Here is a 14,936-nt window from a genome sequence, read left to right as displayed (position 1 = left end):
CAGGTCCTAGAGGTCGCAGTGAGACGGCGGTGATCGCATTTTGTAGCCCAAGCTCAAATTAAGAAACTTGCAAAATTTCATCCTCCTCCGACTTTATCTTCATGGGGTAAACTGGGCCGGAAGTTTCGACCCTCCCACCACAGCCCCCCTTTAACGTTGTCCGATTGGGCTGAAATTTAGAGGTTAAGCTTTCCTAGGGCCCGGGAGCTTATCTTCGAAATTTCAGCTCAATCCGATCACTCCTTCCCTGTTTTCAAAAAAACAAATAGAGCCACTTAAAATTCATTTCTCTTTTTTTTTGTTATCCACGCCTACAGGCCACAGTTGGCAACTGATCCGGGTGAATGAGGACTCATTCGAAGCAGAATTCGACCTGTTAGGGCCTTTTGATATTTTCAGACAGAAAAAATCATCCCCCGAATTTACATTTACGAAAAACCTCGTTTTCCTATAAGAGCCCGCTATAAGCGGGCTCTTATCGTTTTCCTATAAGAGCCCGCGAAAACACGGGCTCGTTTTCCTATAAGAGCCCGCAAGCGAGTTCCGGTCCTAGTGGTCTCAGAGAGACAGCGATCATCGCATTATGTAGCCCACGCTCAAACTAAGAAATTTGCGAAATTTCACCCTCCTCCGACTTTATGTTCATGGGTAAAAGGGGGCCAGAAGTTTCAACCCTCTAACCACAGCTCCCGTTTAACCTTGTCCGATTTGGTTGAACTTTAGAGGATAAGTTTTCCTGGGGCCTGGGAGCTTATCCTCGAAATTTCAGATCAATCTGATCACTTCTTCCCTATTTTCCAAAAACCAAATATCAAGTTTTGTGGGGATTTGCTTGCGTCAAAAATAGATTCCCCTTACTAAAAAACAATTACAATTGTGTCTCTTTAGTACAGCGGTCGATACTCCTGACTGTCAGGCGGAAAACCCGGGTTCGATTCACCGTCAGAGGAAATTTTTTATATACTGAATTTAAAGTTTAAAAAAGAAACTCAGTTTCTTTTTTAAATTATTTGAAAAAAACTACGTTTTCTAAAGAGTTAAAGAGGCTGAGTTACAAGGTCGACCCTTAAAACACCCTTTCGAGAAAGAAAAGAATAATACACAATCATCTAACAGTTAGTCAAGCAATAATAAGTAATAAACTGTACAAAAACGTGCAGAAATTATTTGAAAAAAACTACGTTTTCTAAAGAGTTAAAGAGGCTGAGTCACAAGTTCGAACCCTAAAACGTACAGGGATTAGAAGGTACAGTTGGGGGACTGCCGCCTTCCCCCCAACCCCCCGATTTCGCAGCCTTTAAAAAGAAATGTTAATCTGAAAGTAAGGAGCGACATTAAAACTTAAAACGAACAGAAATTATTCCGCATATGAAAGGGGCTGTGCCCTCCTCAGCGTCTCGCTCTTTACGCTAAAGTTTTTATTGTTTAAAAAAAAGAGTTGTGAGAAAGTCAAACTTTAGCGTAAAAAGCGAGGCGCTGAGGAGGGCACAGCCCCTTTGATATGCGGAATAATTTCTGTTCGTTTTAAGTTTTAATGTCGCTCCTTACTTTCAGTTTAACTTTTTTTCTTTTTGAAGGTTGCGAAAGCGGGGGTTTGGGGGGCGGCAGCCCCCCAACTGTACCTTCTAATCCCTGTACGTTTTAAGGTTCGAACTTGTGACTCAGCCTCTTTAACTCTTTAGAAAACGTAGTTTTTTTCAAATAATTTAATATATACAGTGCTGGTTATTAAGAAAAAAGAAACCGTGAAACTTCAAAATGCAAAAGCAGTCAACGGTTGTTTTATAAGCGAGCAAATTAGCAAGTTTTATTTCTGCTCTTCGTATTTTTGTTTTTCGCTGAAAAACCTCAACAGTTTTCACAAACAGTCGATAAATAAAAGTTCAAATAGGGATAAAATCCTTTTAATAGACAGTGATGATGATAACAGTGATAGAAATTCACCAAAATACTAGATATTTCGGTTACATATGCAGTGACCATCATCAGTAGTAAAACTGACGACGGTTTCCGAAATTATCTACCTCAAACAGTCGTTTTGTTAGAAAAATTCAGGTAAGTATTTCTTAGAAAAATTTTCGCTTACAATTTCTATTAGGACAGTAGAAATTCGCCGCATTAAAAGGAGGATTAAAATCTAATTCCATTTCTGCTTCTTGATGAACAGCGATAGTTATGACCCAGTAGATGCTTTTCTTATTGTTATTATTGAACCGCAAGCCAACTGTTGACTTTTAAAATAATACCGGCCAAGTCATAAAGTAGTTTCGTGTTTCATGATACCTATTATTCAAATGGCATTGTAGTTATTTTCTTGGGTCATGAATTAGGTGCTACTGACAACCAGACTGTTATGGAATAATTTCCGTTATTTACTGGTGAAATGCGTGGTAACATAGATAGTTTCGCTATGATTGTTAAGTTTTGATACTGGATCATTACTGCTGATGCAAAATGGGACATATATGGTCTTATGGTTGAGGAGCCTCCCATTTTCAGCAACCTTTTGCACCGCTAACCGTAAAACAAGTGGCGCTCCAGGATGTACACCAGGGGGCTGGGAGTGGGCACCCCTTCCGTTGTGATATTTCTGGATACATTTGCCCCTTGGCAATAGTTGACGCTTGCATCAAAAATGGACACCTTTCCAAAAAATGTCCAAAAAATTAGAGCTACTGATTGTCACAACATAAAGGATGTGTTCCTATTTCTAAATAGTGTTTTAAGTTCCACTAAAGATACTGTTTTGATCGCCAAAAGCATGTCGTGATGCTGGAAAAAATTAATGTGCCGAACCCAGTTTACTAGGGTGGATGCAAGAGCCAAGAACTTTCCCTTGGAAGTGAATAACAACGAAGAAGCCCTATTTTTATCCCACGTCCTTAGAACTGCTACTCTTTTGGCACGTGTGTTGCGGCTTTTGTACCTTGATAGGCATAATAATAATTGGAAACCATTTTGCAACACTTAGGAATGACAAGGGAACAAAACCTGCGGCCTTAAGCTGTCGTACTTCTTGTAAAAAATATTCTTTTTCAAAGACTCAAGCACTTCCTTAACAAACAGAGGAGGTCCTTGGTACACCCTCACATAGTAGCCTATACCTGCAATGAGGAGGAATCTATCACCCCCCCCCTCCAGAGTAGCACGAAGGGCATTCTTCTCAAAAAGCCATTATTTGGGTCTGAAAATAAAGTCTCATGTCCGACCGTCCTCTCCTTTGTCGGTAATTCCTTAAATAGTCCTCTAAAATATGTCTATATACCAGGCACAATTGCACAGGGGATGGGTCTTGGGTTTCGGTCCCCCTTCGAAATTCCAAGATACGCACGGTTTTTCTCTTAATTGTATGTAGATATGTTTCATATAGTAGCCTATGTTTCCTAATATTTTTTCATACAATTTAGCTTTTTTTGTGTTTGTTTAAATTTAGACCCCCCCCCCTTCTTTGCTGCTATAATTCTTATATCCTTGCCTGAAACACACCTATGATCGAATGATACTGTTTTGTTAAAATCGCCACAAAACTTAAGGAAGAAAACAATGCGAATAGTAATCTATAACCTTTTTTTATGACCATTGGTGTCAGTTTGAGAGAGGTCAGGGGGGGGGGGGCTGTGCCCACTAGATTTTGAAAAAAAAATCCTTTTTTGAATAGGTACTTTTCAATCAGCTGGTACCCAGCGAGAAGTCAAGTTTGGTTAATGCTAATGAAATAAAACAAAATATGATGAAAATACAATAGTTTAGAAACACATTTGGGCAATATATTTGCACACTAGGGGGGGGGGGGTAAAACATAGCATATTAAACACGTAGCCTAACCTAGGTACCTCTTTTCCCCCTAAACCACAAAAAGCAATAGTTTAAATATTGTAAACACAATGACAAAGCACGGTTTGCGATCCAATTCTCTATTGACAGATACCCGTTTGACTAGTTTCCTTTAGCATCTCCCTATACAATATATCGCGTGGATACCTTTGAATATTTTCATAGAAAGATCGTTTTTCTTCGGAGTTTTCAATGAAGAAATTATAAAAAAAAGAAGAAAAGTTTGCCCCTCTAGATATTGAAAACACATTTTGCCCCCCCCTCCCACCAAATTTATGTGAATTGAGGCCACTGTTTCTGATACGCCCTATCTTGTTAATAAAGTCATTTCGATTCCCTTCAAAGAAGTATGGGTACAAAGGACATCAAACAAGCACTGTGACAACGAAGTAATTCCACCTCATGTAATTATTTCCCAAGAGGGTGGTTTCTCTCCCTAAAACTCGAATCCGAAAGGACTCGCAAGGAAAAATGAAAAGTTTGGGCCTGGAAAGTAGTTCTGGGTTTTGAACTCTAAAGAAAAAAAAAACCTGATCCTGATACCTTTTTAAAGTTTTGGTGGACACGTTTCTTTGTATGATAAAGGAACAAACGCGAAACAAAACCATTCACATGGTTTTACGAGCTGTTCCATACTTCTCTGTTTCATATATTTTTATAATCTTAGTTTACCTGACTGGCAAGCCTCTAATTATGGAGAAAGTCCTAGCATAAAAAACTGTTTTATTCTTATCAGATATTTTATGATTATTTTTATCTGTTTTATTTTTATCAGATAGGCTTGCCGAAGTAAAGGGCCCTAAGCTAAAATTGCATTTTTTTATTTTTTTATTTTTTTGGCCACTTCGTATGGAAGGAGCGGTCCGAAACTTTCGAGGAGACTCATTTGATTTGAAAAGTGATTGGAGGCAGTTTTGGCCCCCTCCCTTGCCCTTTTTGCTACCTGGGCCTCTTGACCCCAAAATGTACCGAATCAAAATTTCGAGGTGGGCTTTTGTTCAAAATAGTTGAAAAGATCCAATAAATATGCCTTCGCAGTTGACAGACCCCCACATTCCCTGGGGCAAATAGTAGCAGAGCTCTTAAGGATCGTTCGCTAGGCTAATATTCCCAGTTTTTCACAAGGGTATAATCTAGAAACGACATGGGTGTATGAGTATTCAAAAGACGCTATAGGCACCCGAATATTCAAATTATCCGCTACGTCTCGGGTCGGGAATGTCTTCTGGGATCAAGTTTAAACATTCGGAGAATTTGGGGGGGGAGGTTTGGGAGGCTGTGAGTATCAAATTTGATTTGGGAAGAGGGGAGAGGAATATCAAAGGACACTATGTATATCCGGGTCAGCAGTGAAATAGCATATGTGCAATATCTTAGTGGTGGCTGGCGTTTACCCCACCCCCCTTGGCGTTTACCCCCTAGAAAATTCCCCCCCCCCGTAGAAAATAAGGCTTTCTTAATTTAAGAATTTTATTTGAGTTTTGTTTTTTTTTATTTTCCGTAGGTGGAAGGAACTTTGGTATTTGTGTATTATACGCTACTCACTCAAGTTTATGCTGTGTAAAACTCGAGAACAAACCGATTTCTTCGTCAGTTTCTTTCAGTTTAGCATGAGACAAGGCAAAGACATGTGACATAATAGATGGAAAATATATAATTTGGGCTATATATTTGCGCATAAGGGGGTGGGGGTATATTTCGACAGTTTGAAATCAGAAAACAATCCTTACTTTATAACATGCAGAATAACTGTACCTAACACATTTTCCATGCAGACCCGCTATAATTTACCCCCCCCCCCCTAATGTGCAAATATATAGCCCAAATTTGTTTCTAAAGCAACGAAGAAACCGGTTTTGTTCTCGAGTTTACGCATCGTAAACCTGAGTGAATGGCGTGTAATGCACAAGTACCGGAATTTTTCACGGAGAGAGAGCCGGATTTTCCGGTATCAAACAGTTGGTGGTGATGAACTGTAAGTAAGGAGCGATCCGGCTCAATAGTAACCGAAACTTTAAAAAAGAATTTTTATTCCAAGAGATACATCAAAAGAATCGAATTTTTATGCTGATTTCAAATATATAGGTTTCATCAAGCTTAGTCTTGCCCATAGTTACCCATAGTCTTACCCATAGTTACCCAAAGTTACGCGCCTGAGAAAATTTGGGAACACTCCCTAAAAAGGGGGAACACCCCCTAAAAGTCGTAGAACCTTAATGAAAATCACACCGTCAGTTTCAGCGTATCAGAGAACCCTACTGTACCCCAAGTAACATCAAAAGTTACGTTCCTGAGAAGATTTGCCTTATTTTTGAAATAGGGGTAAACACCCCCTAAAAATCGTAGAACCTTAAATGAAAATCACATCATCAGATTCAGCGCATCAGAGAACCCTACTGCAGAGGTTTCAAGCTCCTATTTGCAAAAATTTGAAATTTTGTATTTTTTTTTTCCAGAAGAAAGATCACGGATGCGTGCTTATTCGTTTTTTTTCTCCAGGAGTGATCGTATCGACACAGTGGTCCTAGAATATTGCGGGAGGGCTCATTCGAACTGAAATTGAAAGTTCTAGTGCCCATTTTCAGTGACAAAAAAATGGAGGGCAACTAGGCCCCATCCCACGCTCATTTTTTTCGCAAAGTCACCCGATTGAAATTTTGAGATAGCCATTTTGTTCAGCATGGTAGAAAAATATAATAACTATGTCTTTGAGGATGACTTAATCCCCCACAGTCCCCAAGGGAAGGGCTGCAAGTTATGAACTTTGCCCAATGTTTACATATAGTATTGGTTATTGGGAAGTATACAGACGTTTTCAGGGGGACTTTCTGGTAGTGGGGGGGGGGGGTGTCGGGGGTTACGTGGGAGTATTTTTCCATGGAGGAAGTTTTCATGGGGAAGGGACATTGCTATCAAGTGGGCGCCGGATTTCCCTGCATTATTTAAAAAACAATCAGAAATTAAATAATAAAAAAAAACAAACAAGTTTTCAACTGGAAACTTTTCAACATCAAAACTTAAAACGAACAGAAACTATTGCGTATATGATTGGGTTCGCCCCCTAGTCAATATCTCGCTCTTTACGCTAAAGTTTTTTAAAGCTAAAGTTCGTATATTTATTACTAATAAAAACGTTCGTAAATAAAATTAAGCAACTTTTGAGAAAGCCATTTAGCCAAAAAAAAGTAAAATTAATATGCAAATTTATTTTTAATTATTCATGTAAGGTGAGCCATAATCAAAACCTGCATTAATTCAAAAACGTTCAGAAATTAAATAAAAAAAACAAGTCTTTTTAACTGAAAGTAAGGAGTGGCATTAAAACTTAATTAACCAGAAACTATTCCGTATATGAAAGGGGCTGTTCCCTCCTCCATGCCTCGCTCTTTGCGCTTAAGTTTGACTTTCTCACAACTCTATTTTTTAAAACAATACAAAACTTTAGCTAAAAGAGCGAGGTGTTGAGGAAGGGACAGCCCCTTTCATATACGGAATAATAATTTATGTTCGTTTTAAGTTATAATGTCGCTCCTTGCTTTCAGTTAAAAAAATTGTTTTTTTATGAATATTAGGCTATTTAAGAACGATCAGAAATTAAATTAAAAAAAAATAGGTTTTTTCAACTGAACGTAAGCAGCAATATCAAAACTTAAAACGAACAGAAATTATTACGTTTATGAAAGGTGTTGCCGCTTCCACAAGACTCTGCTCTTTACGCTAAAGTTTTGACTTTTTGTCCTAATTCTTTAAGAACGATTCCTAAACACAACGGCCGTTTAGTTAGTTAAAAACTTTAGCGTAAAGAGCGAGGTCTTGAGAAGGAGGCAATCCCTTTCATATACGTAATAATTTATATTCGGTTTAAGGTTTGATGTTGTTCCTTACTTTCAGTTGAAAAAATTTGTGTTTTTCATTGAATTTCCGATCGTTTTTATATAATACCGGCACTCACTCAAGTTTACAATGTGTAAAACTCGAGAACAAACCGGTTTCTTCGTTAGTTTCTTCGTTACATTAGAAACAAATTTTGGCTATATATTTGCATATTACGGGGGGGGGGGGTAAAATATAGCGGGTCTGCATACATAATGTGTTAGGTACAAATATTCTGCACATTATGAAGTAAGAATTGTTTTCTGATTTCAAACTGTCCAAATACTTTACCCCCACCTGTTTGTTCTTGAGTTTTACACAGCGTAAACTTGAATGAGTGGCGTATAATATAAAAGTACCAAAATTCCTTCCCCCTACGGAAAATAAAAAACAAAACTCAAATAAAGTTCTCAAATTTGGAAAGCTTTATTTTCAACGAGGGGTATTTTTCGTTTTTTTTCCGGGGGTATTTTATGCGGGGGGGGGGGTATTTTCCGGGGGAGGGGGTAAAGGCCTAGAACCATCTTGTTGGCGTCTTGAGGGATTAAGTTGATAATTTTAGGGAGTGTTGGTGGGGGAGGGGAGTGGACTTCAAATTTCGACTTGGGTCAGGAGCAGAGTGGAATCAAAAGACACTATATGCATTCGTGTCTTTGAAATAGTATAAATGCCAAGTCTTGGGAACAGCTTGATTGATGAAGTTGAAACTTTTGGATGTTGTATGGAATAGGATGAGGGAGGGCTGGTCAACAGGATTTCAAGTTTAGTGTCGGGGCATGGAAAGAGGCTAAAGAATTTTGTCCCAGATTCAAAAATATGTTTTGACCTGTAAGCTTCTGTGGGATATATAATTTACGCACAGTTAAGTTGCCAGGTAAAAAAAAACAATAAAAAAAAAAAAAAACAAATATGTATTCAGGTTATCAAAATGGCATGTCACGGACAAACTGCAAACGACCAGTAGGGATGACCAGAGAGTTTTGATATGTACAAGGGGAGCGACAAAATATAAGTTCTGTCTCTGATCTGTCTAAAAGTTTCCAACAATTAACCCAAATAAAACTGTTAATAAATTCAAGGTGAATTATTAAGGTAAAACAAAAGACAGTATATTCACGCCGGCTATCAAAATGGCGTATCCTTAATATCTCGAGAACACGTAGGGGGATCGAGTTTAATGCTTCAGGGAGCATTCTGGATGGGCATGGGGACTCAAAATATTAAGCTATGTCTGGGGAATGGAATATGGGTGCCAAAACATTTTTGGCTCGTGCTGATTTGTCCAAAAAGGACCGATAATTTACATTTAAAGCTTGAAACTTATCTGTGTAAGCAATTGGGTTAAAAGAACCCTTATTCGTAGGAAATACTTGAAAATTAAGTTGTTTTGACTGAAAATGGACCCAAAACATTTAAATACTTCTGTTCGTCCCAGGTACTTGACTTTGAAGGTTTTGTTTGTTCCAGACCAAAATCCTAAAAGACCTGGGATGTACAAAAATGGGGTCTTATGTTTCGTCTCAGCTTTAAAATTACTTTCATAAGTTTCTTCAGCCCTATGCAGAAAGCAAATTTGGATCTATTGTTGGTAGCATTGGTTTATTATGCCCCAAAATGGATTGAAAATTTTGTTTGTCTCTAATAAGTTTGTAATTTACAGGCACAGTTTATATAATTATCCAGTATGATCTTTCCCTATCTCACCCATTATAAAAACCCGGACCAAGGTTCGAGTGCTCCAGAGAAAGTTTTTGCAGATAGAAACATAGGCGGCATCAGATTTTTCCACGGTTAGACAAGTCAGACTGTGATCTAATCGGAAACAAGTGGAAACCCGCTATTACGAATAATGCCCTTTGTTGGAAACAATCGGAAACAGACTAACCCGCTAATGCAGAATGAAGTGGGAGGGGCTTTTTGTTCGCACCGAGAACGAAGACCAGAAATGATCTGCTATAAGCTTATTGGATAATTATATGAACTGTGTTTACAGGGCACTGAGACAGGGCCAGGTAGACCTAAATGGAAAAAAAATCTTTTGAACCACTGTTGTGTTTATTTGTGAAGCCCAAAATAGGCCAAACTCACAGGGCCATAATAACCTAGGAGACAAAGGATTTGAAAATAAGCGATTTGGATCGATTCGTGAAATCTTATAATATAGGGTAAACATTATTTTTCTCCAATCGGCGTAAAACTTTCGGGGTAAGTACACTGGACCAAGTGATCTTCACGAGAACAATACATTTTTGGAAGAAAGGTGGTTTATATCGATTCTTAGCGCGAAAAATTATTTTTTTTTTAAGCTGACCTACTTTGAATTGTCATGCCGTATCGATATTTGACTAGTTTTTGCGTGCGAATGAATAAAGAATTCGATTAAAGCATGCGGTATCCTTTCTTTGTTAATATGGTATCCTTTCTTCCAAGCTCAGAGTTTTGATAATTCTACTCTGTTTGGTCTCAGGTCTTGGTGATCGAATTGATACTGTCAGGGGTATTCTTTCTGAAGAGGGGCAAGGTGATTTTGGAATTTTGCGCTGGGGATAAGGAAATTAAATTTTCCTTCGATCCTCACAAAAAAGTAAACGCAAGCTTTTTTCCCTGTTTTAAATGTCTGTCATCTCAGTTCCCACGGGCTTTGCTGTTAGTTTTTAAGCTATTCACCTGTTTCAGTCATTTGACAGGCCCCCTCCCCCCCCCCAAAAAAAAAAATATGTGTACGTGTTTCATGCATACAGTGCAATTTTTCTATACTGCTTCTTAGTTTTGTGTCTTTTCTCTGTTTTTACCTCGATGATTTTATTTTTCAGAACAAGCAAGTTTCTTCGCGACTCAGCTATCACACGTGTTTGTGCTATTGCTGGATTTTTCTTCTCAATTCCTGTGTTTTTGACTGGTAAGGCTTTCAAATACTTTTATGGCTTCTAATTCCTGGCTTGTAATGCTTCATTAATTAATTTTTATGTCTAAAGCAAAGATAGTTGGTAACCTTTGACGATAAATGCTGAATTTCGCATTGTATAATTGGGAGTGTCTGTCGCTCATAGCTAACATTGATATCAAAACAATCGTGTAATACAAGGAGTACCCGAAAACTAAAGACACATAAGCATTTCTTACAATAGATATTACATAGGCTACGTTATAAATATTCCGAACAGATAAGGGTGGGGATGGGGGGTAAGAGGACTTCAAATTTTGCTTTTGGGGGAAGGCGGCAATGGGTTTTGTTCAACCATGACAAAAGAGAAGAGTATTCGGTACTTGTCCTTTATTCAGAATACACCCAAGTTGACTCAATTTACAGGTAACACAGGTTGTAACAACTGAGGCGCTTGGAAGATACGAGGTGTGTTTTTTAGTTAAGGTCCGTTTGAATATAAGTAGGCCTACACAACAAAAGATTATTTCAAAAAAGTAAATTTATTTTCAGAAACTACATACTTAACTCTATTTTTCGACATAGTTATCAAGTTTTTTTTGAAGCACTTATCCTACTTCTCAACTAATTTTAAAGTAAAGTCTTTATAAGAACTTGCCGCCGGCTTCAGTAACCAAGAGTTCACTGTTGTTTTTACGTCGTCGTCATCTTTTTAACGGTTGCCACTGAGGTGGCAACCAGCTGAACTGCAGACGAAACATAGATTTCGCATATCACGCCCCAATCAAGGCAACAGAACATGGAATGGAAACACAGACAATCCGCCTGAAAAATCGAAGGCCGAACATCCTCTCTCCCAGCGCAAAATCATGGTGTCGGTGTTTGGGAATAGGCATGGTGTTTTTTTAGTCGACTTCATGCAACGAGGAACCACTATCAATGCAAAAACATACTGCCTAACCCTCAGAAAGCTCCGCAGAGCTATGTGGGCTAGGTATAGCGGGGCTGCAAGAAAAATGTAACCTAACCTGACCAAAATACCAACTCTATATAATAAACATTTAATTAAAATATAACTACAACGTAGGTTTCTTGATGACAATGGAAAACCTCAACTAATGGTCAGACCCGTAATTTGTTGGACAGTTTGGCTGGGAAGTTTTAGATCACCCACAATATAGTCCTGATCTTGCGCTGAGTCATTATCATTCCTTTCTCCACCTCAAGAAACACCTCAGTGGCAAACGTCACAATGATGATGACGACGTAAAAACGAAGTGAATTCTTGGTTAGCGGAACAGGCGGCAATTTTTTATTCAGAGGTTACTTTAAAATTAGTTGGGAGGTAGAATAAGTGTTACAATAAACTTGGCAACTATTATATGCTGTTAATAGAGTAAAAGTATGTACCTTCTGAAAATAAATTTACTTTTTTAAACAATCGTTCGTTGTGTACTTATGATCAAACGGACCTTAATTAAAAACACGCCTTGTAGATAGGATATATATAATTTGGGCTATATATTTGTGCATTAGGGGAGGGGGGTGTGGGTTAAGTATAGCGGGGCCGCAAGAAAAATGTAACCTAACCTGACCTAAATACCAACTCTATATAATAAACATTTAATTAAAATATAACTACAACGTAGGTTTTAGATTGAGCCTAAGCTAATTGTCTCCGAATACAGACAGCTATAAACCGGTTTTTGTCTGATCTTGCAGATACATATTCCTGGCTGTCTTCTGAATAATGGACAACTACCGAGTAGGCTATTCTTTAAGGTTTTGTTTGCGCCTGTCGTCTGACAGGATCTTTAATATTCATTAATTTGAAATCAGTTGTTATTAGCGTAAGCTCTAGATTGCAAAGGGGGTATTATCCTAACAAAGAATTGGTAGTTGTGTATTTTATATAAAAAAAAAACACTCGAGAAGTGAATTTGGTTAATGCTAATGAAATAAAACAAAATTATGATGGAAATATAATAGTTTCGAAACAAATTTGGGCTATATATTCTCACATTAGGGGGGGGGGGTAAAGTGGAGCCGGCATTAACTAACTTACCTAATCTAACCAAAATACCAACTAAATACTTAAATAAAATATAGCTACAATTTATTTTCCAACCGAGTCCAAGCAAATTGTCTGGTATAAAGAAGTTACTTGACCCGTTTCTTGTATCATGTTCGCATCATTCGTAATCGAAATTCTCGAGTGTGTTTTATATAATACACAAGTACCAACGAATTGATGAATTTTCTAATCATATTATTTTGTCTGATCGTATTTACTTGTGTTTGTACTTGTTGCGTGGCAGACACAGACGGTTTACCCAGCATTCAGAATACTCCCATCTGTCGCGATTTTATTCCGGCTCTTTGGCAAAGTGGAGCCAGAAGCTATCCCATTTTCTGCGAAACTTAAAATCCACAAATGGATTCGATGTCGTATCTGACAGTTCCCTATTAAGCATGGGCACTGTTCTGTTTTTCTGAAGAAACAGGAAAAAATAAACAGGGATTGAATGAAACAGAACAGAAACAGAACAGGTCAACAAAAAAACAGAAGACCTGTTTCTTTTTCTGTTTTGTTTTTTGGTAAAAACCGAAAACAGCTGTTTTTCGAATATCTAAAGCTTAAAGAAGAAAAAATTTGTAAATTATAAGTTTTGGTTTATTATCAGTACTATTGCAGCATTTTCCGCCAAAAAGAACAGTTTTTCAATAAAGGGGCGAAAAACTGTCTATGCACACAACATCGCCATCCTGTTTTATGTTTATTTTCTTCCATTTTCCCGTTCCTTTTTTCCAAAAATGCGCTTTTATGTTTATACGGAATCTCCTCGAATTTCCCGGAAATGCATACTAATTATTTGAGACGTTTTGAAAATAAAATAATTTTCGGCGTCAAATTACGCAGTCAGCTCAAAGTCATTAGTGTTTAAGCAGAGCCCATAGTTGCTTTGGCGGGGGAAATTCTCCCCCTTCAGACAATGCTTTCCTCTTCCCCCATCCTGATGTTTGGAAGCCATCTGAAACAATGTATGAAAGAAGAAAAATGCACGGGAAAATGACACTTCTTACCACCAAGTCAAAAATTTTCGTGCCTCACAGCATAAAAAAAAATCTTTTTAAGATTAATTATTTCCTAGCCAATTTGTGTGAGAGACAAATCAAAAGGAAAATTCATGGTTTAAGGATACTTTTTATATTTTTACGGCGCTTTGTGCTAGAAAATAATGTTCTAGGCCCTCCACCGAATTCATTCTTAAGTAAATATGTAAAATGAAATTTTTCAAATTCTGAATTTCAAAGAAACTTAGACCCTTTGCTACACAATACTTTCTTTAAGCATTCTCTTCTCTTAATAGGTTCTCAAAGGGATGCAATATAAAAACACTTGCAGTTTTTGATAACTTATTTCGAAAATTTCTTTCGTTTTGCGGCAGAAAATACTTTCTCCAACCCATACACTTGCTTCATTGTAGAAATTATTACCACATCAAACTTTTGTTTTAAGAATACGAGTGGACAAGCTTTTGATTATTTAGGTACGTTTTCATGGTCTATTCCCAAAGGAAAAGGGGAACTGCCAACCTTGACAATCAATGTTTGAGCAATTTTAACGTGCTCTTTGGATTGGATAGCCTGTGTTGCAACCTCATTTTTTGACAGACTCCCAGCTCCCCACTCTTTTTCTCCATTACTTTCACCGCCCTCTTCTTTAGACACTGCATCAGTTTATTCGGATTCTTCAGCAAGCGTATCTTCATTTCCGGAGTTTTCAGAACACGGAACAGAAAAACCGTCTGAATCATTTTCGTCTGGATCGACATCTTCGACTTTATCAAAGGATTCCAAGCAATCTTCTTCAGGGATGTCATATGCTAAGCTTCGAGTGGACCAAAATCTAAGAACGGGTGCAACCGATGAATGTAGACAATGTTAAAAACGTGAAGCTCAGGAAAGGGCTCCTATCCTACAGTATTCGGTGACATTGTTCCCACAATCAGTCACAATGTGGAACATCTTATCTGTCATTGAAAACTTCCTGATTGCAACTTGGATTGCTGAAAGGATGTTAGTAGTTGTATGAGAATGCTTATGCCTCTTGAAATGTGAAAGATAGTGGTGGAACCTCTTTTTATTTTTCATCTTTCTTGGATACTAGGCAGTGATACCTATAAAGCCAGATCCTTTTGCAGACCAGCAGTGAAAAGTCAAGCTAATCTGAGTGGCAGATCTTAAAGCAGACTTCTGAACTTCTTTTTTTCTGGCAGGAAAACTTATGTGACGATGGACGGTACCCTCAAATGGTGCTTTCAGGCCCCCTGTTGTCTTTTTT

General features: G+C 37.9%; 1 protein-coding gene across 6 annotated transcripts in view; it reads left to right on the top strand.

Annotated features, from left to right (window-relative positions):
• LOC148939336 (uncharacterized) overlaps window positions 1-14,936 on the top strand; it is a 142,042-nt gene that overhangs the window by 86,700 nt on the left and 40,406 nt on the right. For all 6 annotated transcript variants that reach the window (XM_089106990.1, XM_089106992.1, XM_089106994.1 and 3 more), the window contains exon 3: window positions 10,521-10,606. In XM_089106990.1, the coding sequence (XP_088963116.1) occupies window positions 10,521-10,606 (86 nt within the window). The remainder of the gene's footprint in view (window positions 1-10,520; window positions 10,607-14,936) is intronic.

Source organism: Artemia sp. Qi Xiang Cuo, chromosome 21 (genome assembly GCF_049724085.1).
Source record: "Artemia sp. Qi Xiang Cuo chromosome 21, ASM4972408v1, whole genome shotgun sequence".
Classification (NCBI taxonomy): domain Eukaryota; kingdom Metazoa; phylum Arthropoda; class Branchiopoda; order Anostraca; family Artemiidae; genus Artemia; species Artemia sp. Qi Xiang Cuo.
Note: the sequence above shows the minus strand (reverse complement) of the source record. Positions and strands in the feature narration are given on the sequence as shown.